The sequence below is a fragment of the Gavia stellata genome, unplaced genomic scaffold, assembly GCF_030936135.1.
Source record: "Gavia stellata isolate bGavSte3 unplaced genomic scaffold, bGavSte3.hap2 HAP2_SCAFFOLD_56, whole genome shotgun sequence".
Lineage (NCBI taxonomy): Eukaryota > Metazoa > Chordata > Aves > Gaviiformes > Gaviidae > Gavia > Gavia stellata.
This window is the reverse complement of record NW_026776552.1, coordinates 717020-743936: the sequence shown is the minus strand read 5'-3', so window position 1 is coordinate 743936 and position 26917 is coordinate 717020. Positions and strand designations below refer to the sequence as shown.

Here is a 26917-nt window from a genome sequence, read left to right as displayed (position 1 = left end):
AAAAGTTTCTCCTCCACTGCAGGAGGTAAAGCAAAGGTAAAAATCGCCAAATTAACTTTACATTTGTGTATAACAAACTCAGAGCTATGTTAGCTCTATGAACTTCGACTAAAAGGATGAAAAGATTGCTCTGAATACACCCAGATAGGGATGAAGTCTGTCCTCCCTGGACTGTATAAAAGAGAGACCATTGGGTATAAGGATATGCTATCAAAAAAGCGCTATTAAAATCATTAACTTGAAGACACAGAAAAAAAACCCCAAAACCTAGCATTTAAGTTATTTACTAAAGCAACAACAATAACGCTTTAATACAAACTAGCTATCATTTCTTTATGTACTGCCTGTAGAATCATAGAATGGCTCAGCTTGGGCAGGAGCTCAGGAGGTCTCCAGCCCAACGTGCTACTCACAGCACAGTCAGCTCTGAGGTCAGACCTGCTTGCTCAAGGCATCCCCCATCCAGGCCTGAAGCCTCAAAGGATGGAGCCTGCACAACCTCGCTGGACAACGTGCTCCACTGCTCGGCTGTTCTTACGGGAAAAATGTTGTCCTCATATCCGTATCAGGGATCAAAGCAACATTATGCTAATAATCTGCATGCAAATAATCTCTGATCTGGAAAGCGCTTACAGCCCGCTACTGTAATTCTCACAGCGAGTTTAACACACGTTGTCTCTGAACGCAGAGGACCAAAGCTGCTTATGCTGGTTTGGACAGAAAAGGATCATGGCAGCAGACTCCGTGAGTCTGAAGCTACAGTTCGCAGGTGCAACGGCAGCACAATCCTTCCGGTAAGAGCTGAAGTCCACGTCCGGGATTGAAGCACCGGTGTACAAATCAACTGAAGAAAGACAGTCTCTGGTCTGGAGAGTTCCTGGGGGCTGTTACTACAAATGAGAAGAGGGAAGGATGCTTAAACTGAATGTGGGCCCTCACGGGAAGCCAACAGTAGTAGGGAACCGTACCTTTTAAAAGGATATGGTGTGACTGGAGAGTCGGTTCCTCCCTTTCCTTTTGTGGAGAAATCCAGTCTTGCAGGAAGCAGGTAGCTATGGGCATCCTTACTTCTGAGGGACTTCTGAAGAGCACGATTTATCAGAAGTAGCCCCTGCCCACCTCTTTTGTTAATGCCTGTTGTGTCTTGTTCCGCTACTGCACAGGCCTCTTTCTTTAAGAGGTCAATACGGACTCTTGTCTTTCCCTTTACAGTCAAAATTTTCAGTGCTGCTCTCTCGATTAATGCAAAGACATTTTCTACCCAGATATTACTATTTGTTACTCATAAACCGAGAAGACTGTGATTTGATTTGTCCTGACCCACCTAAAAGATACTTAGGTTTATGTAATGATCATTTATTGAGAACTTTAACCAAATTTCCTCTTCAGTTTTATTTTGATTAGTGTAATAAAGATGACCAAAAGAGCTGGCCAGACTTTTTCAAATACTGAATTGGGAGTCCATTAGAGCACCTCTTACTGCCCTATTTTTTTACTTCTTTCTGTGCATGATGAACAGCCTCCTCGCCATCACTGTGTTTTTAGGTGCCAGAGTTTCCTTACAAGTAAATTTAGTAGACTGACTTCAAACTCTCTACAAAGGAGGAAACTACGAATTCAAAATATTAAATGTATAATTCCAATTAGAAATAGTGATTCCACATTGTCAGAAAAAAGATGGTATTACCCAAGGGGAAAACTGAGGAAAAGATTGGACACATGGGTGTTCTTACATTGTTAGAAAAGCAAGACTGAACTAGTTTGTAATAGCTGCTAATTAAATTTGCAGTGCTTAGAAAAACATTTTAATTTGCTTGTTGAAGCATAGCCATCACAGCCGAGATCCAGTACACAGCACGGAAGGATGAATGTTTTGAACAAAGAAACGATGTTGAAATCTGCCTCCTTTCAGAATTGGACTGTGATACGCAGAGGTGACTTTTCAGTTTGAAAAGTTTATAACAGGTTCACGCAAACAAGCACATTCTGCCCTTCCTCTATTATTCTAGTCATTCCCATCTCTGGCTGCGTCTATGAATTTTCTCAGCCTGCGAAGATGGATATTGGATGTTTTCTACTGTCACATTCACATATATCTGCCACTACCAAAAGTCTCTTTGAGGCCTGTGCCAACGGAAATCAGTGGAGAACGTGGCTTAGTTTTAGCTGCTGGTCAGACAAGCTCTGTCACGGTAGTCTTACAAGTCTTTGCTCTTATTGTGTGCAAAGTACTTTCTAGGCTAAGGTAAATATCGTCACATTTTCTTTGTTTTGTTTTCTTTGCTCTAGCTGGGAAGTTGATACCAAGTCCTTCTAAAAAATATTTACATTTTACATATATAAAACCATACTTGCATATTTGCACATAGCTAAAAATATAAATATACTTTCTTCCTTAGCAAAGGAGAACATCTAAGAGAATAAAGGTGTTCACATTTTCATGTGTGCATGTTGAAAAAAAATCTGAGACCCAAAGGCTAGGCTTCCTATATTGTTAAAAAATATATAGCTCATAGATATGATGCTTGAATTAGCAAACACAGGGTTTTGATTTTAAAACGTCAATGACAAGTTAAAAACAGAGTCTCTGGTCAAAGAGATCTAGGACTAGTTTCCTCTGAATGCAAAACACATAAGCAATCTGTGAAATGTTCTACTGTAGGCTGAAGGGGAAAGGGGTGTAACTAGCATTTCCTTTTCAGCCTGAAAATTTACAGGAATGCAACAGCACATCTGTATGGAATTAGCATGGCTTCTCTCCCTAATACGTTGAGATTCATGTGACTGCAACCCTAGAGCCTACGATCTTGAGTCCAGATTTGTTTTACCTAATAAAAACAGCAGGGCTGACTGTACCTTAGGGTCTAATATTTAAAAAGACTAAAATTATATTTTTAAGAAAACAAAAATAAAAGCAGGCCATTTCATAGCATTTTTAAGCCCTTACATCTTTAGATAGCTGTTTAAGAGGCTGTGTGTAGCAGGCTATATACCAAACCATGTACCTAGAGTTGCCGGCGCTACAGCTGGATTGGAGACCATCAGTACACTCAGAGAAATCCTCCTTTTTGGAAAGCCACATTACAAACATCTCTGCTGACTGCCAGTTTTCTTATGGAATTTGCATCGGTACATGACCCATTCTTTTTCCTTCCATTAGTCTATGTGAAGGGCATGCTGTATATAACATGCCATAATTACAATATGCTGGCATCGTGCTGCTGAAATAAGTCAATGCAAAGTTTTGAATTGTTCTTAGTATATGTAGTGCCATCACAGATTTTTCACAGAATCACAAAGGTTGGAAAAGACCTATAAGATCATCACGTCCAACCATTAACCCAACACCACCGTGCCACAATGATAATATATATTGTAGATATAATATTCTATATACTACTATATATTTTACTTCTATCATAGAATATATAATAGATATTTATTTCTCTATGTGTTTTGAGCATGGACCTTTTTGAAATCTCCTGCGTAATGATCAGAGTCTTATATATCAAGATTCTGCTGACTGGAACCTTACATAGATTTGGCACCCATCTGTTTCAATTTGCAGTCGATTGAAAATTACCAGCTTTGCATTTCATAGGTGTGTGCCTATATAAAGGAACGGCCATGACAGCAGTTTAGCAGCTTCACATTTGCACGTGTCTTACAGCATGCAACGAATCAAAGTCCACCTCTATTTACATTCCAAAACCCTATTTTAATTTGGTAAAAATGAAGTTTGGTTCTAGTATGCAAAACCAACGATGTCATGTCCATCAGAGAGGAAGAACACAAAAAAACGCAGCAGAAAATTGTTATTAATTTCTCGTTAAGAATTCTTTTTGATTCAATAACACCACTGCTTAGTTTGGGGCTTATCAGAGGTTCTTGGGACTGCTGTCAAGGTCGCTTTACTTCGGTGATTCCACAGGTGAAGTAATATTTCCTACGAAGAGAGAACAAAGGCTTTAAGCAGTGACACAGCCAGAGTATCACCCGGTACAAAACTGCACCATTGACGTGAATGGTGGAATGCAGGTGAAACTTGGCTGCAACTCTTAAACACCCTCCCAGCTCACCCTTTTAGTCTATAGTTGACACTTTCTCTCCATGTGGGCATCCAGAAGCTTTGACATGTGGAACAGACCGTGTTAAACTTGACCCCAGTTTTTCAGATTCCTCATTTCCCGACTCCCGCCGGGCCCGACGCAGGCGGCAGCGGGGGCTGGCGCCGGGACAGGGGGAGAGCCGCCCCCGAGGAGGGGCCCCGCCGCGGAGCGCCGGTCCCGCCGGTCCCCCCGGAGCCCCCCGGAGCCCCCCGGCCCGCGCTGAGGGCGGCGGGGCGGAGCGGAATGGCGGCGGGGGGCGGGCGGTGCGTCTGCGCGGCGGGCGCGGGCGGGAGCCCTTCTTCGCGCGGGAGGGGGGGGCGCGGCTCAGCGCCGGTGCCGGCGCTCACCCGGGGCGGTCCGGGCCGGTCCGGGGCGAGCGGGCCTGAGGGGCTGCGGGGCTGCGGGCAGCGCTCGCCCGGAACGCCTTCCCGCGGGGGTTCGGCTCCGCTTCTTCCCCGGGTGGACGGCGTCGGGGAAAGGTCTTCTCCGGCACGGAGCGGGGCGGGGGGGGCGGGCGGAGCAGACGCGGGCCCGGGGAGCGGCTGTTTCTGCTGCGGAAGAACCCCCCCTCCCCGGCAGTGCCTCGGCCCAGGTACGGCCCTGCGCCTCCCTCGGGTCACCCGCCGGTTCGCTCGGGGGGGTGTGCGCAGGAGCGGGAAGCCCCAGTTCGAGTCCTGTTCATACAGTCACCGTTTGATTATTTTATTTAGTTTCTGACGGCTGTGGTCCTCATTGGCAGTCATAGATTCTGAAGTATCCTTCACCCAGATATGTTTTCAGTGCTTTTTTTTGTGCTGAAAATGGCTTTAAAATTGTTTTAAATAGGTGTTCTGCTGGCACTGTGCATAGATGTGTATGTGCACCACCACCCGCCCCAAAAAAACCCCACCCCACAGGCACTTCTGTGTTCCAGACCGTCGGTATCACAGCCTCATCCACTTCTTGTGGTATCTGTCCCCTGCGCCTGCACTTTCTCTTGTGTCAGTAATACTTCTGCTGTCTTTGATTCAGGTATTTTCAAAACAATATCCCCTTCCTCGAAAACTATTTGTGCACTCGGTTTGGATAACAAATCCTGTCCCAACAAGGGTATTGGACATTCTGGCATATACAAAAATTCATGTGTAATAATTTTGTTTCCAAATTCCAGATCTAGGGGTTGAAGGAACGTCCTGTTTTCCTGCTTCCCGGTTGCTCCAATTATATTAGCAGTTTTATTTCCCAATCTTCCCTTACAGGTATTTAATACTGAATACGTTGCCCCGGTATCTACCAAAAACTCAACTTTAGAATCTCCCAGCCTGATTGTAACCAGAGGCTCAGCTGGGTTCCCCTCCGGTTCCCTTCATTCATCCAAAATCATCATTCTCACAGCTTCCTGCTGGTTTGCCTTTAGTTTAGGGCAATTCTTCTTCCAATGCCCCTCTTCCCTGCAGTATGCACGCTGATTTATCCCTAGTGGCGTGTTGAATTCTCTTCCTCCAAAATTCCTAAAAGCTCCTCTTCCCCTTGCTTGTCCTCTCCCTATTCCCCTTCCAGAATTTCCCATTAAACCAGCTATCAGGCGATTCTCTCTAACTTTTTCCTTCTTCTCCTTCTTCTGTTCTTCTTCTCTTTCCCGATTATTGTAAACTTTCTGTGCTACTTGAAGCATCTTACTTAGGTTCCTTGAATCCTCTCCTTCTAATTTTTGAAGTTTCCTCCTGATATCTGGTGCTGCTTGTCCCATAAAAATCGAAGCTGACTGTTGCTGCTCTGCTTGTGTTTCCGATTTCCTATCAGTATATTTTCTAGCCATCTCTTTTAATCTTTCTAGAAATACCGAGGGGGATTCATTTTTATCCTGTTCACCTCATATAACTTTGACCAATTGATAGCTTTTGGCATTGCACGTCTAACTCCATACCATACCCATCTTTGGTAATGAGTCAGCTTCTGCCTGTGGTCCACAACATTTGGATCCCACTGGGGGTCCCCCGAAGGGAAGTTCTTTTCTATAGTTCCTGTAAGTATACCATTTGCACCTGCTGCCTCTGCCTGTGTTTTCGCCACATTTAACACCATCTTTTTTTCCGTGCAATCTAAGAAATTGTCTAATACCACTTGCAAATCATTCCAGGCAGGGTCCTGAGTCCTAATAATCGTTTCCACAACTCTAGCTACTCTTGTTACCAAAAATCGTAAGGAAGAAAACTCTCCAAACCAAATGATAGTTTAGAAAGCCGACATTGGTTTATTGCAGCTGGGGGCATGGGGGATTTCTCCTAACATGCACAGCCAGTTAAGATCATGACAGGTATTTAAACCAGTTAACAAAGTTAGTTATGCCTACTGGTGCTACCCCTTAATTAACTCTTGGTTAATACTTTTCTTACTTCATCTTAAAGGTACAGTTCTCTTTGAATTCACTACGCATGCTCAGAGAGTAGGGGGCTTAGTTGGGTTGGGGGCTTTTCTAGCTAGGAGGTGTGCTCTTTAACATTATAATGAGATTATAATGAGACAGGTTAACTCCAGCGCACTATTTTGGCATTCCATTGTATTTTTCTATGATTCGTCCTTGTGTTAATCATTATTGCTAGTTAGTAGAGAGTTAGTGGAGACAGTTTTTATCTTTAATATGTCTAAGTGCCAGGTGCGTTTGTTATGAAGTATCTTCTTTACATTCTTCTCATTCTTCTCACTTGTTTTTGACCTTGTTTTTCAAGATGTTCTGTAACACTCTCCGGATCTTCTCTATACGTTCCTGCGGCCTGTTTCCACGCCATTAAGTCAGTAACAGAAAACGGAACTTTCACATATAGCGGTCCGTACTGACCAACCCCTTGTCGCAAAGGAGCTAACAATTGCGTCTGGTGTCTGATTCTCCGCAATACCGGTGTATGAACTGCTACTTCAGGTGGTCCCGCCACATCCTCTTCCATTCCACTACTACTATCTGGTTCCACCCTTTCTCCTGGTCTAATACTTCCCTCTTGCGCCTGATACGGGGAAGAATTTCGCTCACGCGACGGTGGGGCTATATTTAATTCTAGCTCCATTTCATCCTCTCTTGGAGTTGTGCATTTTATGCATCTCTTTCCAATAACACAAGCTGAGCAACAACTTTTAGATTTCCTGTTTTCAGAGGTTAAAGCCATCACTAAATGACCTCGACTTACCAATTTACACTCCTGCCAGTCAGTTCACTGTCTCAAGTAAAAGAACAAATCCACATAAGGTACCTCATTCCGTTTGCCATCCCTCCTACAGGACAACATCAATTGCAAGATAGTATTATAATTTAAAGTCCCATTAGCTGGCCATTTCTCTTGATCATCTAAAACATATAAAGGCCACCAATTATTACAATACTCAATCATTTGACTTTTACGTAAATCATCATGCAACTCATTCCAATGTGTCAGTAAACGTCCCAAGGGTGACGTCTTTGGTATCTTCTCGTCAATGGCCAAATTCCCCGCGCTCTTACTCTTAAACAATTTTGTTAACGCCATTATGTTTATTATTCTTATATAATTATATTATCAAATATCAAATTACCAAATGACAACTGTCTCAAATACACAAATGTCCAACCCAGCAATAGCTTTCGCTTATGACTTAGGGGCAGATGCCTAGGCTTCCAATGCAAACAAAGCCCCAACCCTGCAAAGCTTTCACTGCACCTTACGGGCAGGCTATCCAAACAAATTCCCAAGAAGTGCCTTACCCTTTTCCAGGGAACGTTGCGAGGAGCTCGTATGGGTCGAGGGCGACGGTCCTCGCCGAGAATCCCTCGGTGCCGGCTGGAGTCTGATCAGCACTCGATCCCTTCCAGTCTCACTCGCAAGGTCCCATCTGGGTCGCCAAAACTGTTACCGTGAGTCAGCAAAACCAAGAACTTTCTAAGACTTAATTTGAAGTTTAGAAAGCAGGCACTTCTTTATTGCAGCGCTGGACGCACAGGGGATCACTCCGCCTAGTGTTGTGCCAAGTTACTCTGCTACAAAAGTTATATACAATCAAAGTATACATATTCATCATATTTCCAGGAAACAATTAACATATCCATACAACTTCTGAGACCTCATTAATATATGTAAATGTTCATAACGCATGCGCCTTCAGGTACACTGGTGGTTGTCCAAAGTCCTCTGGTGGTCATCCATAGTCTCCCTCATTGTGTCCGCTAGTTGAACCCAATCTTTGCGCATGCTCAGCTTAGTTGCAAAATTCCATTCCCCTTTAATCTTGGAACCTCCAGAAGATTTTCTCCGTTTACTAACCAGGCCTACAACTTACCATTCTCTTGACAGGAATATCCTCCTTATCGACAAAGCTACATTGTTTAACAATTAGTTCATAATCAAAGCATACATAAATCACACCTCGTTGCCATTACACAAATTATTTAGCACAAAATATATCATGGTTTTTAATTTTCGTTGATTAGTCTCTTGATTATACAATTCGATCAATATCCATACCCCAAATAATCAATGGTTATTTCTCTTAATGTCTATTGATTGGCGTTCTTGATACTCAAATCCAGATGGGAAGGGTAAGGGGATTTCCAAGCAGCATCACTGGTGCATACCAGGTCCCCATAGTTACGGGACTCAAATGAAACTTCTCTATTCGATTCTTCATTGTTCCATCTCGTTGCGATTAGTTTCTTAATACAAAACAGTGACTCCCTGGTGAGGTTCCTATGGTTACGAGTCTCAAAACACACCAATATTCTAACATTCTATTTCTACTTACAACTAAATTCAGTGATTTTACAACAGCCCCACCTGAAACTGAAGTCCAGTTCTGGACCCGTTGTGTGCATTTGAAGGATGAGTCATTTTCTTGTAGGTGAAGTGGATCCAGACGTGTATCTTGTGTCACTTAAGTGTTCAGTGCACAGATTTCTTGTGAATCTCAGCTACTCAGGTCACGTTCTCTGTCAGTGCTGGAATAAGAATTTTAAGTAAGATGGACCGATATCTGCATGCTGGTGGATTCTTATTTGGGAGATCGCAAATGGCCTTCAGCTTTAGGGTCCAATTTAACCATGATTCTAAATGAGAAATAGAAATACCTTTTTTATTTTCCTCCCCTTGACCGACTGCAAGGTTTTTAAGTGAATTGGCCTCTGTATTCCTCGTAATCAGAGTAATGCCTCGGTCTCTGCTGGTGGGGTATGTGGGTGTTGAGAGCTCAGCTGTGCCTGTGATGTCTGCTGCTGCTGTGGTTCCTGGATTCACACGTGGATGAAATATGAACACAGCCTCTGTTAACAGCTGTTCTCAGTCGGCAGGAAAATTAAATGCTGAGACTGAACTACTTAACCTGAACCCGCTTTTTCTTCCAGGGAAAATGCTGCATGAGATGAAAAGCCTTGTCCTCGAGGAGCCAAAGTGTTGGCTGGATGTTATTTCTATTTGGAGAAAGCTTCATGGGCATGAGGGGAAAAAAGACAATGTCTGTCAAGAAAACGCATCGCTTCTCAAGAGCAAATCAGAAGAAGAGACAAATACTGCAACCGACAGGCGGAAACCAGAACCAGTGAGAGAGACCGTGTCCGAGCAATGTCAGGCTGGAGAGAGGTGTGTGGTACTAGAGAGGCAGAGATCCTGTTCCTGCCACCCTCTTCCTCGCGTGCAGACTCTCACCGCACTTTCCCTTTATTTTCTTCAGACTAAGCAGCCCCCAGTGCTTCAGGCCCGAGGGTGGCTGTGGGGCCACCAGCCCTGCAGCAGAGATGCTCACCTGTGGGGGGAAGCTGCTGGCTCCCAGTGTTGTCCCAGAAGTTGGGTTCTTTACCCACTGTGCAAGAGGCTGATACACATGCAGAGTGGAGATCCTTGTTTATTTCATGTCTGCGCAGAGGTGGGTGCTAGGTGGTAACTCCACAAAGCTAGCACCCCTCGGTAAACACACGGTTAAGCATTTCTACGTTCCGAGCAACAGTTACAAGTACTTTTTACAGTTGAGCTTAGTTGCCCTCGTTCCCATTGCCTCTTAGGTGCCTTATCTTCACTTGAAGTCACAGGATCCTCTCTTTTTACTGCGCATATCCTGTGAGGAAGGGGCTTTTTTCTTTCCTGAGTTGTGGTTATCATTAGGGGTGAGGATCGTGACATTACAGCCCGAACAATTATACTCTCGATACATCCAAAACCGATACAAACTACTACAATCAGTATTATAAACATAATCAGAGTTTGAAGTAAGCTCTGTGACCAACCTGTTAAGGAGAATCCCATCCCGTGAAGTATTTTATTTAACCATCCACTTTTCACACTGTTCCTCATTAAAGCAATTGGTAAAACATCCACCCACGAAAGTCGAGTTTCTCGGCATAATTTTGAGATGTGCCTCTTAAGAGTCTTAAGGTTCATTTTTTTGTTTTTTACTTTCCCACTCGGCTGTGGCCTCCATGCGGTATGTAAATGCCATTTAAATTGGAGAAATTTTGACACTCCCTGGACCACCTCTGAAATGAAATGAGGCCCATTGTCAGAAGATAGCCCTTCAGGAATCCCAAATCTAGGGATTATTTCCTTTAATATAATGCTTTAACAACCTCTCTAGCCCGACTGGTGTGGCAATGGAAAGCTTCTGGCGATCCTGGAAACGTATCTACTAACACTAGTAGATACTGTCTACATTTTGGTAACTCAGAGAAATCTATTTGCCAGCGTTCCCCGGGGGTTATTCCTCTTTTCACATCACGCACAGGAGGTTTTCTTTGTATTTTGGGATTGTTTACACAAAAAGTTCAGTATCTTCTTACTATTGCATCTGCATTTGTTTGCATCTTTGGTCCTAGAGCGTATCTTTTCACACTGCTTATCGTCGCGTCTGCTCCCATTTGCATTTCCCCGTGGAAGTTTTTGAGGAGGGCTTCCATCCTTTTGGCTGTGGTGAGAAACTGTTGACTTGGTATTACCTGCCATCCTTCTGAATTTTTCGAACACTAACGTCTCTGCTGATCGGTCTTCTTTTTCAGAATATTGAGGAGGTTTCCTATCAATTTCTGGGTATCAAGACTCCACTTACACATGCACATAAGGCAGCTTTCTTTGCTGTTAAATCAGCTTTTCTGTTTCCTTCAATTATTTCTCCTTGTCCTCTATTATGACTACTTCTTGTGGTTAATTTCCTGTAAACTTGTTCAATGGTGGCTGTGCAGTCATGCTGTAAATGTTTTTGTTCCGCAGTGGGCGGCTGTCCCAGGGTCAGTTTTCGAGCTCCCTGGATCAAGAAGGCGGTTGCAGCTACAGCTCGTAAGCATGCTGGCCACCCTTTGCTTACTTCATCCAATTGCTTTGAGAAGTCAGCAACGGGTCTTTCCCAGCTTCCAAGAACTTGGGTCATCACTGCCAGGGCCATGTGCTGCCTTTCACGCACATACAAGCGAAAAGGTTTTGTCCTATCTGGCAATCCCAATACTGGGGCATCCATCAGACTTTTCTTTATCATTTCAAAACTTTTCCGACATCCAGAAGTCCATTCTAGCAATTCTCCTCGTCCTTTCACCGCCTCATATAACGGTTTGGCCATCGATCCAAAGTTAGGAATCCATGCTTGACAGAATCCAGCCATCCCCAGAAACCCTCTCAATTGTTTTCTTTTTGATTTTGGTTCTGCAGTTTTACAGCTTGCTTCTTTTCTCTCTATTCCCAAGTCTCTTGATATTTCGAAGCGCGGGTATCGAACCTTTTCCTTTGCAACTTGAGCCTTTTTCTGGGAAACTCGGTATCCTGCTAATCCCAAACAATTCAGCAAACTCACCGTGGCTTCCAAGCAGCTTTCTTTAGTGTCAGCTCCTGTTAGTATGTCATCAACATATTGTAACAGGGTTACTTACGTTGTCATATTTACCTTGCCACTGTTCCAATTCCTTTGCCAGTACGTTACCAAACAGAGTAGGGCTGTTGTTAAATCCGTGAGGGAGCAGAGTCCAGCACAGCTGCGCCTTTCGTCCTGTTGTGGGATTTTCCCATTCGAAAGCGAAGATTGTCTGCCTTTGTTCGTCCACTGGGATACAAAAAAAGGCATGTTGGCTACGGCCCGTGCAAAAATCCTTGTCACAACCTGAAGCACGCCACAGATGTGACATGGACGGTCCCTTAGCTCCTTTTCAAGACAGGCATGGCGGTAAGTGCAGGAGACAGCTGAAGCCAGAAAACACTGACAGGAATGGCATGAAGGTTTAAAGAAAAAGAAATACTGGGCACTGTTGTGAGTGAGTGGTTTAGGCTGCTTAAAGAATCGCCATTCAAGGTATTGGCAAAAGTGATTTTAATAGAAGTTTATAAATATGCAACTTAATAGAATGAGTGGGATGCCCGTGGAGCCGTGCTAGCGACCATTATTGACTTGCATCAATGATTTTAGTGTTCATTTCATCTTGACTGAATTTTTAAATAATTGCCTCATTTTCCCCCTATGCTTTTCTTTTCTTACTTTTATTTGAAGTGAAACTGCTAGAGAAAGTCATAAAAGGCTAAGAAGAAAAGAAACACATAATTCTGGTTAGCACTTTTTTGTGTGATCACAGTGAACCCAATTGCAGAGTTTCCTTCAGGCAAGCAAAACTCTCCTCTGTAGGGCTGTTGAGAAAATTGGCAAGTGGCCCATGCCAACCGAGGAGCGATGCTGGGACACAAAGTATAGAAATACAAAGGTAACTATTTATTCCTGTGCATGAGGTGTCCCAGCCAAATGGGGGCACCCCAAATGGGGTTTGACGCAGGGTTCTTCTCATCTTGGAGCGTTCATGTACAACACGATTTGAGTAATCACCAGCACCCAGATGATGCTGGGAGAGTTTCAGAGATGTGCTAGAGGGGCTGGGATGCTGGCGTTATTTTGGTTGCCCAGGGGTGTCTTTTATCCTGCTTAGTTTGATGGTGTTGATTAATTCCTTTTCAAATTCTCCAGAGCCTTGCATACTACTGATGTCAAACCCGTTAGGCTATAGCTGCGCAGCTGCCTGACTCCAGTTCTTTGGGGAAATGTTTTCTGTAGCTCAGTAACAAACCTGCTAAGTCAGAGGTAGATGATGTCGGAAGTTCTTGCTCTGAGAGAGGGCTTCAGTTTCATGGGTGAGTTCTTTCTGAATTCTGAAAGAAGTTCCCTGACTGCTTTGATCCAGCCTGCTGAACTCAGTCCTTGCTTCCTCGCCCCACCTGCTCGAGATCATAATTTTTGTGAAAACGGAGATTTGTTTGAAGATCCTCTACGTACAACTCAAAACGGGAAATCTCCCTGCCTGCCTCCTGACTTGCCTCCTCCTCTCCATTCTTTTTGTCTTTCTGAGGCTGAAGACTGCTCTAGTTCGATTTCCCTGGCTGTTTGTGGTTCTAACGCTTGTCATTCTATTCCTGCAGTTCTTCTCCCTGTGACACGGCTAACTCGTCCCCATTCCCAACTGCCTTCCTCTCCACCCGCTGGAGTTGCTTAAAGAAGACTTTGGTTCGGAGATCTTCCCCCCCAAAACCTGAACCAGGTGAGGGTAAAAATGCGTCTGCCAGACGGCCAGTGCTGCTTCCAGAATTGCCCCCGGTATCTTTTGTTTTGTTCTCTGCTCCCTTTGCACGTGGGACTGTGGCCTCTCCCGTGTTGGTCTTTCTGCCGCTGAATTTGACTAGAAATCATCTGGTAGCACTGAGCAGAGCTTTTCAGTGGCCAGTGTGTGCAGACCTTCCAGAGCACTTCAGCTCCAGTCATGAATACCAGACTGGCCAGCATGGGCCTGTATGTCAGGGGAAGGATCCATACAGGAGATGTCTCTGGATCTGGCAGCCTTACATACTGCTGGACTCTGCCTCTCTTGAAAATGGCGATTGCCTGAGCCGTTGGGCAGCTCCTTCAGGCTCTGTAGGGGAAGAGAGCGAGCAGCAAGGTCGTGTTCTCGAGGATCTCGGCTTGAGAATGCCGTTTATGGAAGAGCCTCCTCCTAGACCTTGTCTCTTACAAACGGCTTGCTTAAGCAACCCTCTATGGTGCAGGCTGCCTGGAGACCTTGGGAAGGACCCATTGCTCGTGACCAGCTGTTTCTCCATCCCTGTGCTTGGCGTATGGAAGCTGCTCTCAGCGCTGATGCTGGGAGGTCTGAGGCCTTCTGTAAAAGCTCTCAGTTCATCTGCTGGCTCTGGTTTTCCCAGACTGTGCATCAAATACAGCTTTGTTGAGCCTCAGGTGGGGCTCTTGTTCTTGTCCAGACTTTTGCTCTGACACCATCAAGTGCGGAGGACTGGGATTTTTCAAAAGCATCATGTTTCTCTTTGGGCTTCCTGGGGAGGGGTTGCAGTTGTGCAAAGCGTGTTGGGGAGCTCAGTCTTCCTTTGGGATGCTCTCTGTGGGACAGGACAATTGCTTTGAGCTGCCTGTATTTCTGGAAGGCTGACCCACATTTGCCTTCCATCGGAAATACTGCTTAGTGGCACTTGTTTTTAATTAATAAAAAAAAAGGGCGGGGAGGGAGGGGTGTGTGAATAGCTGATGCGAGTGTACAGTGAATGATCTTCTCCTGCTTGGAGTAAATGGTTTTATAATGAAAAATATCCCTTCAGTGTTCCAAAAATCAGTTCCCTTAAAGATTGAAGAGCTTGCTGATGGATTCCTGGCTGACAAAATCCCCTCCCAGCTTGCTTCAATATGAAATCCTCTTTAAAGTGGCATTGAGATTATCTGGCGTGATTTCCTTCAATTAATCATACTTGTCTAAAGCCTGTATTTTTGTTCCTAAATACTAGGATCAGAAGTTCATAGAAACATCTTCTGTGTCTGGTTTAAATGAGTTAAAGCTCTTGTCGTGTCAGGTTGAGGGTTTCTAAAGTTATTTTTTCCTCTTTCAGAGGGAGATGAACATGCACATCTCGCCCTCCAGGAGCGAGGACGCCGTGTCCGGGTTCAAGCCCGTGCTATCCTCAAAGCTTGCGTCCTGGAGTTGGGCGTGGAGGGGCGTCACCCTGGGAAGGTGTGGTGTGCTGTAGCAGTTGGAGCTGTGAGGTCTGGAAGGCACCAGCGCTGTGAAGTCTGGTGGGTGGTGGGGGGTGGATGCGGCTGTTGGGGGTCCGTCATTTGCATAGCCCCGCCCTCCCCCGCACGCTTCAGAACGTTTGGGTTCCGGTGGCAGTTTGTGAGTGGTCCCTCCCAGTTGGCTCAACGGACCCGGCACAGCCAGTAGATCCCGCTGGAGCTCCTCTCTCTGGCATGAATCCCTCGGTGTTGGAGATTTAGAAGAGGTGACATTTGAATCTCCAGGTCTCCTTAGATGACCTTCAGGAGCTGTGGGCTGTGGGTGGGGACTGGCTCTCTTTCCACTTCCTAAGTGGAACAGCTTTAAGAGGTGAATCTGCCATTTCCCTTCTTCTGGGGGTTACGGGAGCTGTTTGGGAGGAGAGGGAGATGTAAATTCACGGTCTTGAGCCAAATTGGATAGAGCAGAGATGGACTGTCATTTGTCTGACCTCAGCTGTGTATCTGTAATGTAGCTGTAATTGTCTCCGCCTGCAGAAGTGGACTGAGGTCCTGTTTTGTTTTAAAGGAGATATAACAAATAAAATCAGTGACTCTAGTGCGCGGTCTTTCTGCCCAAATATGTAAGCGTTTACTTTAGGATAAGGTAAGCAGTGCCTTGAACTCACTGGTTCTACTGAGTAACTCTCTGTTGTCTAAAAATGGGACCGAGGTTGGCTCAGACGCGGGTGTCTACGTTAGAGACATTCATGTTTAGTCAGATGAATCCCACCCCAGTCTCCTGTGGTCCTCATCAGGTCTCTGACAGCTCTGCTGTTAGCCCTTATGGAAGCCAAGTACAGTCTCTGTCTCTTTTATCTCTCCTTTTTTGTTTGTTTAGGGTTTTTGGTTTTTTTTTTGTTTAACAGAAAGGAAAGTCAGTCTTGGACATTCAGCTGCCGAAGAAAGTTGGTGTTTGAAGATCACGCTTGGATCTTTCAAGTAGGTCTAATTAGATGCCTTTTCCTCTTCTGTTCATCCCTGATAAGCTTAGGCACTCTCTGTCCTGTTTATGAGGACCGCTGCCCAAGGCGCCTAGCATTGCACAGGGAAATTTCTGTATCTCATTTTGCACCATGAATTTTGTTAGTCAGCAGGCATGAAGTATTTTTAGAACATAAGCTAACTAAATTGCACTGAAGTGAAAAAGGTGCTCTGTAACATCCGAGAGATAATTCTGGAATGTAATCGGAATATAAATATTTTGAGTAAAAGATGCTTTAAGAGTTAGATAAAAATTATTAGCATAGCGCTATTTTCTTTAGTTTGGATTTTTATAGTTCTTCGATTTAAAGTTTGAATTTAAACAAATTTAGTTGAATTGATGTGGAAAACATGTTCAAATAGCGAAGCATTTCTTTCAAAGGAGAATAAGCTAAGTAGCACTTACAGTTTTGGCTTTGAAGTGTTTTGTATGTTTGAATGCAAATCTACAAGTTTGTGTTGAATTCAAGTGGCCTAGAAAAGTGATCTTTTAATTCTGTGTCACAAATTTTATGAGCCACCCCCTTCTAAAAAATGATGGTTGCCGTTGCTTAGTGGAGATGTAGACAATTAGTGGTTGGGCTGTGGCCTCTCAAGACACGTCTCTCCTTTTGTTCAGAAGACTCTTAGGCTGTAGCAAGCGCCCAGACGTCACAGCGAAAATGGAGGATGCAAAAAAGAAGTCAGCAAGTTACAAAGGAGGAATGGGCAAGTAAAAGGCAAAAGCCTGAGTCCCATCTGTCCTAAATAATGAACTGCTCAGCCCTGGGCTGGTGGCACAGGCCACCTGCAATTCAGGGTGTCGAGCACAAATATTCTGCAGTAAGGTACTTATCTCCTTCCTCACAGAAGGGGGAAAAAAAAAAAAAAAAAAAAAAGGAGATGCCTGAGATGCCTGTTACTTAGTTCAGTAAAGGGAACTTGAGGACAGAGAAGAAGGGCACCCTAACAGCAGTCTGCTGGGTAGACTGAGGTGATGCGGGGAGTCTGCTCCCAGGGAAGCTGTTCCCCTTCGTAGAATTCAGTAACTGTTTTGTTGGGGGTTTGAAGCCGAGTTCCCAGCAGGCACACCATAACTCCTTTCTCTCTCTCTCTCTCTCTGGCCTGTTAATTGTCTCGATACTGCTCCAGATTTACAGAGAGTGGGATGCCCACCGTTAAAGGGAGGTTCTCGCCTCAGGATGCCTGCCACCTCGAGCATAGCCTTGCGCTTGGTCCATGAGAAAGCCACGGCTCTGACTGCAAAGCTGAGTGAGTAGGGGATGCAGAGATGGGACTTTTGCAGGGAGCGCCTGAGCCGCCGGGCTGCTGGACAGGGTGAGACCCATGCCAGCCAATTCATCTTTTAGCTCCACATGCCTTTTGGCAGAGATGCAGGTCTCGTGGGGATTGTGGGGACGTGCTCCTGCATCTGGAAAAGATGGCTGAGTTCTGGCGTAAGAAGGGCCCTGGGGTTTCAAGGTCAGAGTTGAGGCAGGTATGGAAGATGGCAATAGCTGTTATCTTTAGTCAAAAAAATTCCTTTTTGTATATTCAAGCAGTCTGGAAGATGAGTCAAAAAAGAGAAGCCGATGCTACACACACTGCACACTCTTAAGTATTTGTTTTAAATAGGCGTGAGGTCAAGCTAGAACATGTTTTGCAATTTGGGTATTTACTGCAGCAAATTTTCTGCTCTTTCTGACTGTTTTCTGTGACTTTTAGCTCGTTTCACCTCCACAGAAAGAAATACTGTGCATATGAAAGAGGCCGTTATGAATCTTCCCTTGGGAGATATTTTTTTTGTGCTCTGCTTTTAAATTACAATCTTTATTATTTATGCCAACGTTTAAAATAGCTTTCTGATTCCCTGGTTAAAGTATTCTGAACCTACTCCAGCTACATTTTACTATGCACAACTCCCACCAACCATCAGATTTTATTTCAAGTCATTTTTCATGAAATAACACGCATTGCAGCCAGAATCCTGTGTTGCTGTTACCTGGTTTTCTCTACAGTTTCTCTACAGTTTTCCAGCTGTGTTCCTCCTCCCTGTGTTGCCAGTATTTCTTTTTATCTTAGAACACACAAGTTCCCATCATCTCCCTTCCTAAACAGTGCCCTGTAATCGTGTTACCATTTTTGTTGACCTTTTTTGGGATTCCTGCAGGTTATTAACGCCTTTTTAATGAGAATCCTGGGATTGGAACTGTTTTCTGAGCAATGTTTACTCAGGAATTGGTAGATTATTCCCTGTTCTCTTTTCCTTTACATCCCCTATTTCTTTTTTTGTCTGACACCCTGTTATGTTCAAAGTGGAGCTATGGGAATAACTGATTTGGGGCTTTGCTGCCAAATCAATACATTAAAGAAAACCTGTGTTTCAGACTGAACAGAGATGATACTCAACCTAAAATCTTTAGAATGACTGGGGAGATTTTTTAATGTTTTCACCCCTTTTTAAAAGAAGAAAGAAATTTGACAGTTTTCAAAATGAAAGCATCATTTCAGACAGAAAATAGAAAATTCTGGTTTTCCATTTTCTGGCCATGTTTGACTTCAAATCATAAACAGCTTCAGTGTTCGCTGACCTTTGTTCTTTGGTGGCCAGATTACTTCCCTAAAAGTATTTGTTTCCCTCAGAGTGATTCCTTTTAACACTTTTTGAGCAGTATTGAGTGCATATGTCTATATGTTCCTTCTGTTTATGTATCTCTATTTATGTGTAGGCATAGAAAGCGAAGCGAATGTCTTTATCTTAGTCATGCAAATCTCACTTATTTGATTCCACTGTGGTATAAGAGCATGGGGTAAGCGGTGGTTACTGGGCTCAAAAGTGGAAGCTCGACCATAAAGACCTCAGCAGGTCTTTGCAGAGAGATAGTGGTGGCATTTCGAACATTTGGCCCCTTTAAACACTGGGATTTTACTTGCATTTATGTACCTAGATATCTAAATCCTGGGGAGGTTGTGTTTTAGATGCCTTCACTCTATTTTTGGTTCTCATTTGACATCACAATTGTGTGTTCCAAATCACTGGGCTTCTGACGGAGCCACGTGAGCAGCCTCATTCACGTGCTGATGGCTGTGAGAAAGCAAACAGGTTGTCACAACAAATGTTCCTGGCCGCGTCCTACAATGGCTTCTGTAGCATGAGGGTTTTGTGTTCAAATGTTTTTTCTGCTCTTGTTGAAGTGCCGGTTCTGAAGACACGTTGAAAATCTGGAACAAGCCCAGCGCTTGTCCTCAGGGATGTTTGAAAATTCATGCGACTTCTAAAATGCACACAGGACGGACAAAGGAAGGATGCTTGGGATTCATTGTTATTTTGAAAACAGACTTTGAGTTATCATCATGTTTTTACTCTTCCCTTTTCCTTGCCAGGGAGTGAAGCCGATTTTAGCTCTTCAAGCAGCATGGGCGGTATTTCAGCGCCTGAAGTCCACGTGTCTGCTGCTGGAAGCAAAAGATCTTCTTTTTCTCTCAAGTAAGCAAAGCAATCTTTCGTGAATAGTGCAGGTGTCACTAGTGCAGAGGTAGACTACTCTGTAAGGTCTTGCAACTAATACAGACAATAGCAGTATTGTGAGTTTTAAAACAATTTGGGTGATGCTGTGCTCTTGGGCAGTACTTATGTTGATGAGACCTGTGATATGAGAAAGAAGAAAAAAAAAATACAAATGCTGTGTTTGGAGACCAAAACCAAAGAGTTCAAACTGACAGGACTGGTTTCCTGCCCTTTGTGGAAGAGCTGGCAGGCAGGCTGGGACTGGCAGTGGGATAGCCCTGTGCTTAAGGCACACACGTCTCCAAGGTTGCAGCTTGCCCCAGTGTACAGAGGTTGGCAGAATGATGCTTAATGAGCAGTTTCCTGTCTGTGTCATGAGACTGTTGGAAAAATAAATGTTACTGAAGTGCTCTCTAGGTTAAACCTAATAAGTAAAGGTACTGGCTGGGGGAAAAAGCAATACTAGATATAATATGAAGCCCTAAAATCACCTTACTTGCAGTAAGATGATGTATCATTTCATAGATTATTGTGCATTTAAATGTAACTTTACGTTAGAGCATACTGACCTACTTAATTGGACAGAAGTCCTCTGTAAGAATGCTCCTTCAAATGCGTGGCTGTGTTACGCACAGTCTGGGCAAATTCTGCCTCACACAAGAGTTGATGCTGTACTGTACCGAGTGGAAAGAGATGTCTCCTTTGCAATATGTTCTCTTTTAACTGTTTGGCTTAAGTCGCTGTGAAACGTTTCCACGTTGTCACAAGCCACAGTCCTGCACTTCGTTGTGAAATGGTTATAAAATGACCCAAACGGCAGCAGTGTGATGGAGGTCTGCGGCAGCCACTCAACCACCTGTTCCTTATAAACTGTTCCATTTTCGGAGAAGGGAGGAAACCAAGTCAGATGATTTTGAGAAGAGAGCTTGCTTCATAATTCTGTGGTATTTCAATTTTTATGCTTAAGGTTTCTCTTTTGCTGTCTGGATTTGCCTTTTACCATATTTTTTTGAAACCAGCCCTTCCGTTACAGTTTAGAAGAACAACTGGCATGAGAGGACGAAGTTAGCAGCGTAGTAGTGCAGAAGGCAAAGCAAGTGAGGAATGCCCCTCGAGAAGCTGTCCTCAGAGCACCCCAGCCCTTTGGCAGCTGTCAGGCAATGCAGATACCAATTGCTGTCAAGCACACAGTTGACAGTCCGATTATTTAGTAAAGAGTGGGAAAAGAAAGGTAGATATGTATGAGGGCAAACTGGAAGGAAGAAAGAAAAGGCTGTGCTTTTTTAATACTCTTTCAGACTGCTCACAGTGGGTTTCGAACTATATCTAAGCAAGTGAATAGCTGACAATGGCAGCTGAAGCAGCCGGTATGCCAAAGGCAGGAAAGAACAGTGGCTCAACCAAAATCTGTTTTCACTGCACGCTGTGATCCTTCAGGCTGCTTGCTGAGGAGCTTGAAAGCAGTCTTACAGCAGACCTCCGTGGACAGGCATCTCTATGCAGACCTGGCTGGGAAAGGCTGAAGTGTGGTTCTTTTGGCACTAGTCCAGGCTGCAGTTCTCTCATTACTTAATGGAGTCAGAGGTTCAGGGAACGTGGATGATCTGATGGAGTCACTAGGAATTGTGCTATCCACTGAGAAATGTGAAAATGGCTGAGGTTTTCCTAGATCACGTAATTCAGACTGAGTGCCCCACAGTCAGTGAAAGAACGTGCAGTGGCTGATGACTTTGGGACTGACTTTCTTCACGGGCACTCACAGTTACCTGTCTGTTTTAGTGTTTAGACAACTTTGTGTGTAAAATAAGACACATAATGGGTTGCGTGATGAGGATAATCCAATATGCCTTAACCGTGTTGCTTCCCGTGCAGTCGTGGCCCTTATGGTCGGAATAATGGATCCTTATCCTACAAGTCCAGAGCCAGCCCACCTGCTTCTCGTGAAAAGGACCCTTTGACAAGACTGGGCAAAAGCCAGCTGTGTCCTGCTAACGTCCGCCAGAATTACGGGGCTTCTTCAGCCAGCAGGAGCAAGCCAGGCTCATGCAAAGGAAGCGACAGCAGCTCAGTGATGAGGCAAGTCTTTATTTCAGCATGCCAGTGTTCAGCACGCTGACTTACGGTCTCTGCACGGTAATGTGGCATTGGCTGTCTGGGTTGCCGTGCAGGTCAACTTGCTCCTCAGCATAGGTGTGACTCCTCATATTGGTGGCTCGCCAGTCAACAGGGTGCTCCATCCCCTGTAAAAGCTTTATTGTTTCAGCACTGTAAAATTCAAGGTTACTTTTAGTCAAAGCCCGTTATAGTTGGTTTTCACCCCAAGGCAGGCTCCTTCATGTGGTTTCATGGCATCAATTCCCATGTGGATTTACTGGTTCTTTTGTATAAGGGTCCTTTCGCTTTGGAGAGTCTTGGATGGGGTAGTATAGAAAATATGATACACTCAGGTGAAAATTCACCCTGCCCAGCCTTAGGCACCTCTCTGTGCAGTTTCCCGTACAGGAAAGAAAACAGATACCTGTCAGAGTATGCAACACGTATTGCAGAGAAGAAATTGCCACCACGCTGCTGCTGTTGCCCTCTCTCTCTCTCTCTCTCTCTCAAGCAACTCAACAGCCAAGCATGTCAGATATGCACCTACAGCTAGACAGGATGAATCTAGGTTTCAGGGTGCTCAGCTTCCTACCTCACATGTGGAGCTGAACGCAGTCCCTACACTACCTCACCTGACCGTGTCTGCAGCTGGGTGCCTTTGCCGGTGGCCCGGCTGCCTGCCCTTGGGCACACCACCTGTTTAGGGTGAGGGGTTGGCTGCGTGTTTTAAAGTTAAGTGTCTCCCTGCACTGAAGACAAGTATAACAAATACCAAATTTTGCACTAGAGCCACAAATCAGCCATTTCCTCAAGTACTTTGATTTGCCGGAGGGAGTCACTTGTGCAGACGGTGAGGAGCCCCAAATGAGTCAAGCTTTGTATTAGTGTATGGGATGTTTTTCTTTTTGCCAGGACTTAAGAACTGTAGGAGTGATGTTATGTGATGGTTTGATTTTTTTTTTTCTTGTCACCATTTCTTGTGGTGACAATCACAGCATGAAGCCAGAAAATCCAGAGCAGTGCTTGACTCCTCTGCAGCAGAAGGAACTTACAGTGCGGCATTTGAAAACAAAGCTGAAGGAATCTGAGAGCAAGCTTAAAGAAAGGTATATTTCACTTCAGAAATCAGAATTAGAAAGACTAATTCAGGAGCAATTAGGGGTGGGAATCCTGAATGTTTTTACTCATTTCTGGACCACATAAAGTCTTCATTAAGAAATTTGAAATATGATCAATCTGATTAGGTTCGTTTCAGGTATTTCAGGTTTCATAGCGTGCTCCGTGAATACGTACCATGCAGTTTAGTTATGAATATGGCTGCCTCTTTTCCCTTTTCTGAACTTCCCTAGCAGAATGTTTTTAAAGGGTCATTTTTTACCAGTCTGATTTAGCATTGAGACCTTTTCTACATAAGAGTTTCGACTTGCAAGCATGTTATTACCTTAGTCTCCTGTTCTGCTTGATTCAGTGAAAGATGACTACAGCTGTCCCCCTTCTCCCCTAATGAAAGAAAAGCTCTTACACCAACCAGTGTGCCCGCTTGTGGTTTTGTCACTTAGATACTGAATTTTTCGCAAGAGCCCTTTGTATGGATGCTGAGCAAAAAAGCGGCAATGTGCATTCCACAGCAACAGACGTCATCTCTGTCATCTCTTTTACTAAAGCTGCGCTCTGAGAGCTGGCTCTCCAGCACACACAGCCCAGGCGGGCACAAAGGGGTGTTTGAGTGGAGCCCCAAGGCAGAGTCCCAGGGACCCCTTGGACCAGCTCGGGATAGCCCGACCTCTGCATCTGGGAGGGCTGGATCTCAGTAAGGGCCCCCTCTCCCCACTTGCTTGCAAGTCAAGGCAGCAGCCTCTGGCTCCACGCTGGGCTGGGTGGGTGCAAAGCAAGCCAGATGCCTGCAGCCCCGAGCCCTCCTGCTGTCTGAGGCCAGTGTTGGCTCTGGCTGTACGTGACGAGCTGCTGGCAGGCACAGGGGACGCATCCAGGCAGCAGTTCCTCATTTCACAGAATCACAGAATCATTAAGGTTGGAAATGACCTGTGAGATCAGCTAGTCAAACCATCAACCCCACACCACCATGCCCACTAAACCGTGTCCCACAATGCCACGTCCACACATTCCTTGAACACCTCCAGCGATGGTGACTCCACCACCGCCCTGGGCAGCCTGTCCCAATGCTTCACCACTTTCTCAGTATAGAAGTTTTTCCTAATATCCAACCTGAACCTCCCCTGGCACAACTTGAGGCCATTTCCTCTAGTCCTGTCACTAGTCACCTGGGAGAAGAGACCAACACCCACCTCTCCGCAACCCCCTTTCAGGTAGCTGTAGAGAGTGATGAGGTCTCCCCACAGCCTCCTCTTCTCCAGACTGAACATCCCCAGTTCCCTCAGCTGCTCCTCATCAGACTTGTGCTCCAGACCCCTCACCAGCTTCGTCGCCCTTCTCTGGACACGCTCCAGCACCTCAATGTCTTTTTTGTAGTGAGGGGCCCAAAACCGAACACAGCATTCGAGGTGCGGCCTCACCAGCGCCGAGTACAGAGGCACGATCACCTCCCTGCTCTTGCTGGCCACACTATTTCTGATACAGGCCAGGATGCTGTTGGACACCTTGGCAACCTGGGCACATTGCTGGCTCATCTTCAGCCGGCTGTCAATCAACAGCCCCAGGTCCTTTTCTGCCGGGCAGCTTTCCAGCCTCCAGCTTTCCATTTCCTCCAGGGTGAGGCAGTAGGTGAGATGTTAAGCGCTGCACTGGTTGGACCTTACCTAGAGCCAGCACTTGCACCTCAGAATGTCCAGGATCAGAGCACAGCCCACAAGGCTGCTGGCTGTGTGGCGAGGTCGGTGACTCTAGTTAGCAATCAGCCGGCGTGTCTGGGCAGCCGACTGACATCTCTGCCAGCTCCGTTCAAGGCAGCAGCAAGTGCTGCATGGAAAAGCTTGCTTCTTTCTTGGAGCATCTCCGCAGCATAGCCATCCCAGTGCAGTGGAGCCTCATGTTGACCCTTTAACTGACCGGTCAGCAGAAGCTTTATAACTTTTTTATTTTGCTACAGGGAAACAGAAATAGAAGAACTCAAAGCTCAGCTGGGACGGATGAAGGAAGACTGGGTTGAGGAAGAGTGTCATCGTGTGGAGGCAGAGCTGGCCGCCTTGGAAGCAAGAAGGGAAGTTAAACAACTCAAGCAGGTTATTGAAAGCATGAAAAACAGCTTGGCTGAGAAAGACAAAAAAATGCAGCAATACTTCATAGACATTAGCATTGAAAACAAGAAACTGGAATCTTTGCTGCAGAGCATGGAGATGGCTCAGAGCAGCTCTGTGAGAGATGAGCAGTGCCTGGAGCACAGGTGTGACTCAGAGGGGAAGCCGTTGGTGTTGTGTGCCACAGTGCCAGACAGCCTCACCACAGAGGACCAAGCTCTGAAGGAGGTGGCAGATAGTGGGCTGCTTCTTAATGAGGGCACAGCTAACGGGACTGATTCCTGTGAAGACAGTTTGACCACCATAACCTCTGAGTTGCGTGATCCAGCTCCCTCCAGTTCTGCTCTGAATCAAGAGATGCTTGAAAATGTTCTGGATGAGAAACTAACTTCTTTCCAGGAGGAGGAGAAAGTCAGCAACGTGATGGTGGAACAGGCCATCCAGACTGACGTGGTGGCATCTAGCCTAGATGTGGAGCAGCTCATTCAAAACATCTTCAGAGCTCAAGATGCCTGTCCTCTAAGCCCACCGTCTTCACTGAAGGAACTGGGTGAATTTTCTCCTGGAAGGTTCAGTGACTCTGGTATCGTAGTGGACTTAACTCCAAGTCATCTAAACGCTGCCATCCTTTTGTCACCTATGGAGTCTCCATGCAGGAAGGTGGAGCACGGAGTTAATGAAAACTATTTCGTGAAAGAACGTGATTTTACAGAACCTCATGATGATGAAGCCTTTGGGTATGTCAAGACAGGAATAAAGAAGAGATACTGTAGCAGCCCCTGTTGTACCAACTATCCTGTGGGCTTTCCGTACTCGGAGAGGAGGAACAGATCCCGTTTACAGTATTGGAGCATTGCTTTGTGTTTGTGGCCTGGTGGCCCTGCACTCTACACCATACACCCTTCGAGATGAAAACCTGAAGTCCACTCCACCCCTGGGCACTGGCTGGCTGAGGCAGAGAGAAAGAGGGGTGAGAGAGATCATAAAAAGTTATTGTCTATTCTGATAGTCCACTATTTTGCTCCTGACTATTTGATCGGCATTATAAATTGTTTCAAAAACACGTTTCTTGTTTCAAAATGAAAAAGCTGAACCCTGTAGTTCCACAAGATGGTTTTAACTGGTGTTTTTAACAGTACTGCTGCCTACAGAAGTAGTCTTCCTGCTCCCAGGCACTGTGTCTCTCCCCTGTGCTGATGTCTTTCTGGTGCCAGCACATCTGCACAGCGAACATGACCAGGGAAATCAAGGAGAATTACAGCTAGCGCTCTGCCATGTTTGTTTGCTGAATTAGCTTGAAGCTCAATCAGTTTCCCTGGCCGGTTCACTGAGTAAACGTACAAGTGCTTTGCACTGGCTCAAGGGTAGCACGAGATGCGCGTGGGAACAGATGGCCGGAGAAAGGTGGGGTATGTCTTTAGGCAGCACTAACCTGAAACATTTGTGAAACTACAGTGTTAAGTGAGGGACGTGGAGACTGGTTCCCACTAAGGGTATCACTCATGTACTCCAGAAAGGCTGCTAGTGTTTACAATTTGTTGTCCAAAGAGTCAATTCAATTTAGAGGTAAAACCCATATTTCCCAGGAAGCTTCAAGCACATCATTCATGCCTGTCTCGTGCAGTGCTCTTAATCGTTGATGGGAGTCTTCAAACATGTTACAATGCTAAGTATAGGTGTGGATACACTTTGAAGATTGATGTTGTTTTAAAGTCTTAATGAGTTGGAACCTGATAGTCATTTGAGCCCTTTGAAATACTTTGTATAAATGTATGGTGTTTTAACTTATTGTTTATTTAATTGCTTTATTGTAAATTGCCTTTATAATCACAAGTTCAGTAAAGCATGTTAAAAATATTAAACATGTGTGTTTTCTTGTAGCAAAGCTATACAAAATGGCCCGTCTCAGCTGAGCTATCAGGCACAGGCAGAGCTGGAGGGGCACTGTGTCAGGGCATAAGGAACCATCAGGACCCGGAGAACACCTCATTTCAGCTCCGAGCGTAAGCACTCAGTCAGAGAAAAAG

General features: G+C 45.1%; 1 protein-coding gene across 1 annotated transcript in view; it reads left to right on the top strand.

Moving 5' to 3' along the window:
* Positions 1–26155, top strand: part of LOC132321098 (syntabulin-like) — a 33218-nt gene extending 7063 nt beyond the window's left edge. Inside the window, 8 exon segments of the mRNA XM_059834680.1 lie at positions 19458–19560; positions 21454–21661; positions 21905–21919; positions 22651–22781; positions 24743–25259; positions 25290–25657; positions 25659–25860; positions 26105–26155. Of these exon segments, the coding sequence (XP_059690663.1) occupies positions 19458–19560; positions 21454–21661; positions 21905–21919; positions 22651–22781; positions 24743–25259; positions 25290–25657; positions 25659–25860; positions 26105–26155 (1595 nt within the window).
* Positions 26156–26917: the final 762 nt, after the last annotated feature.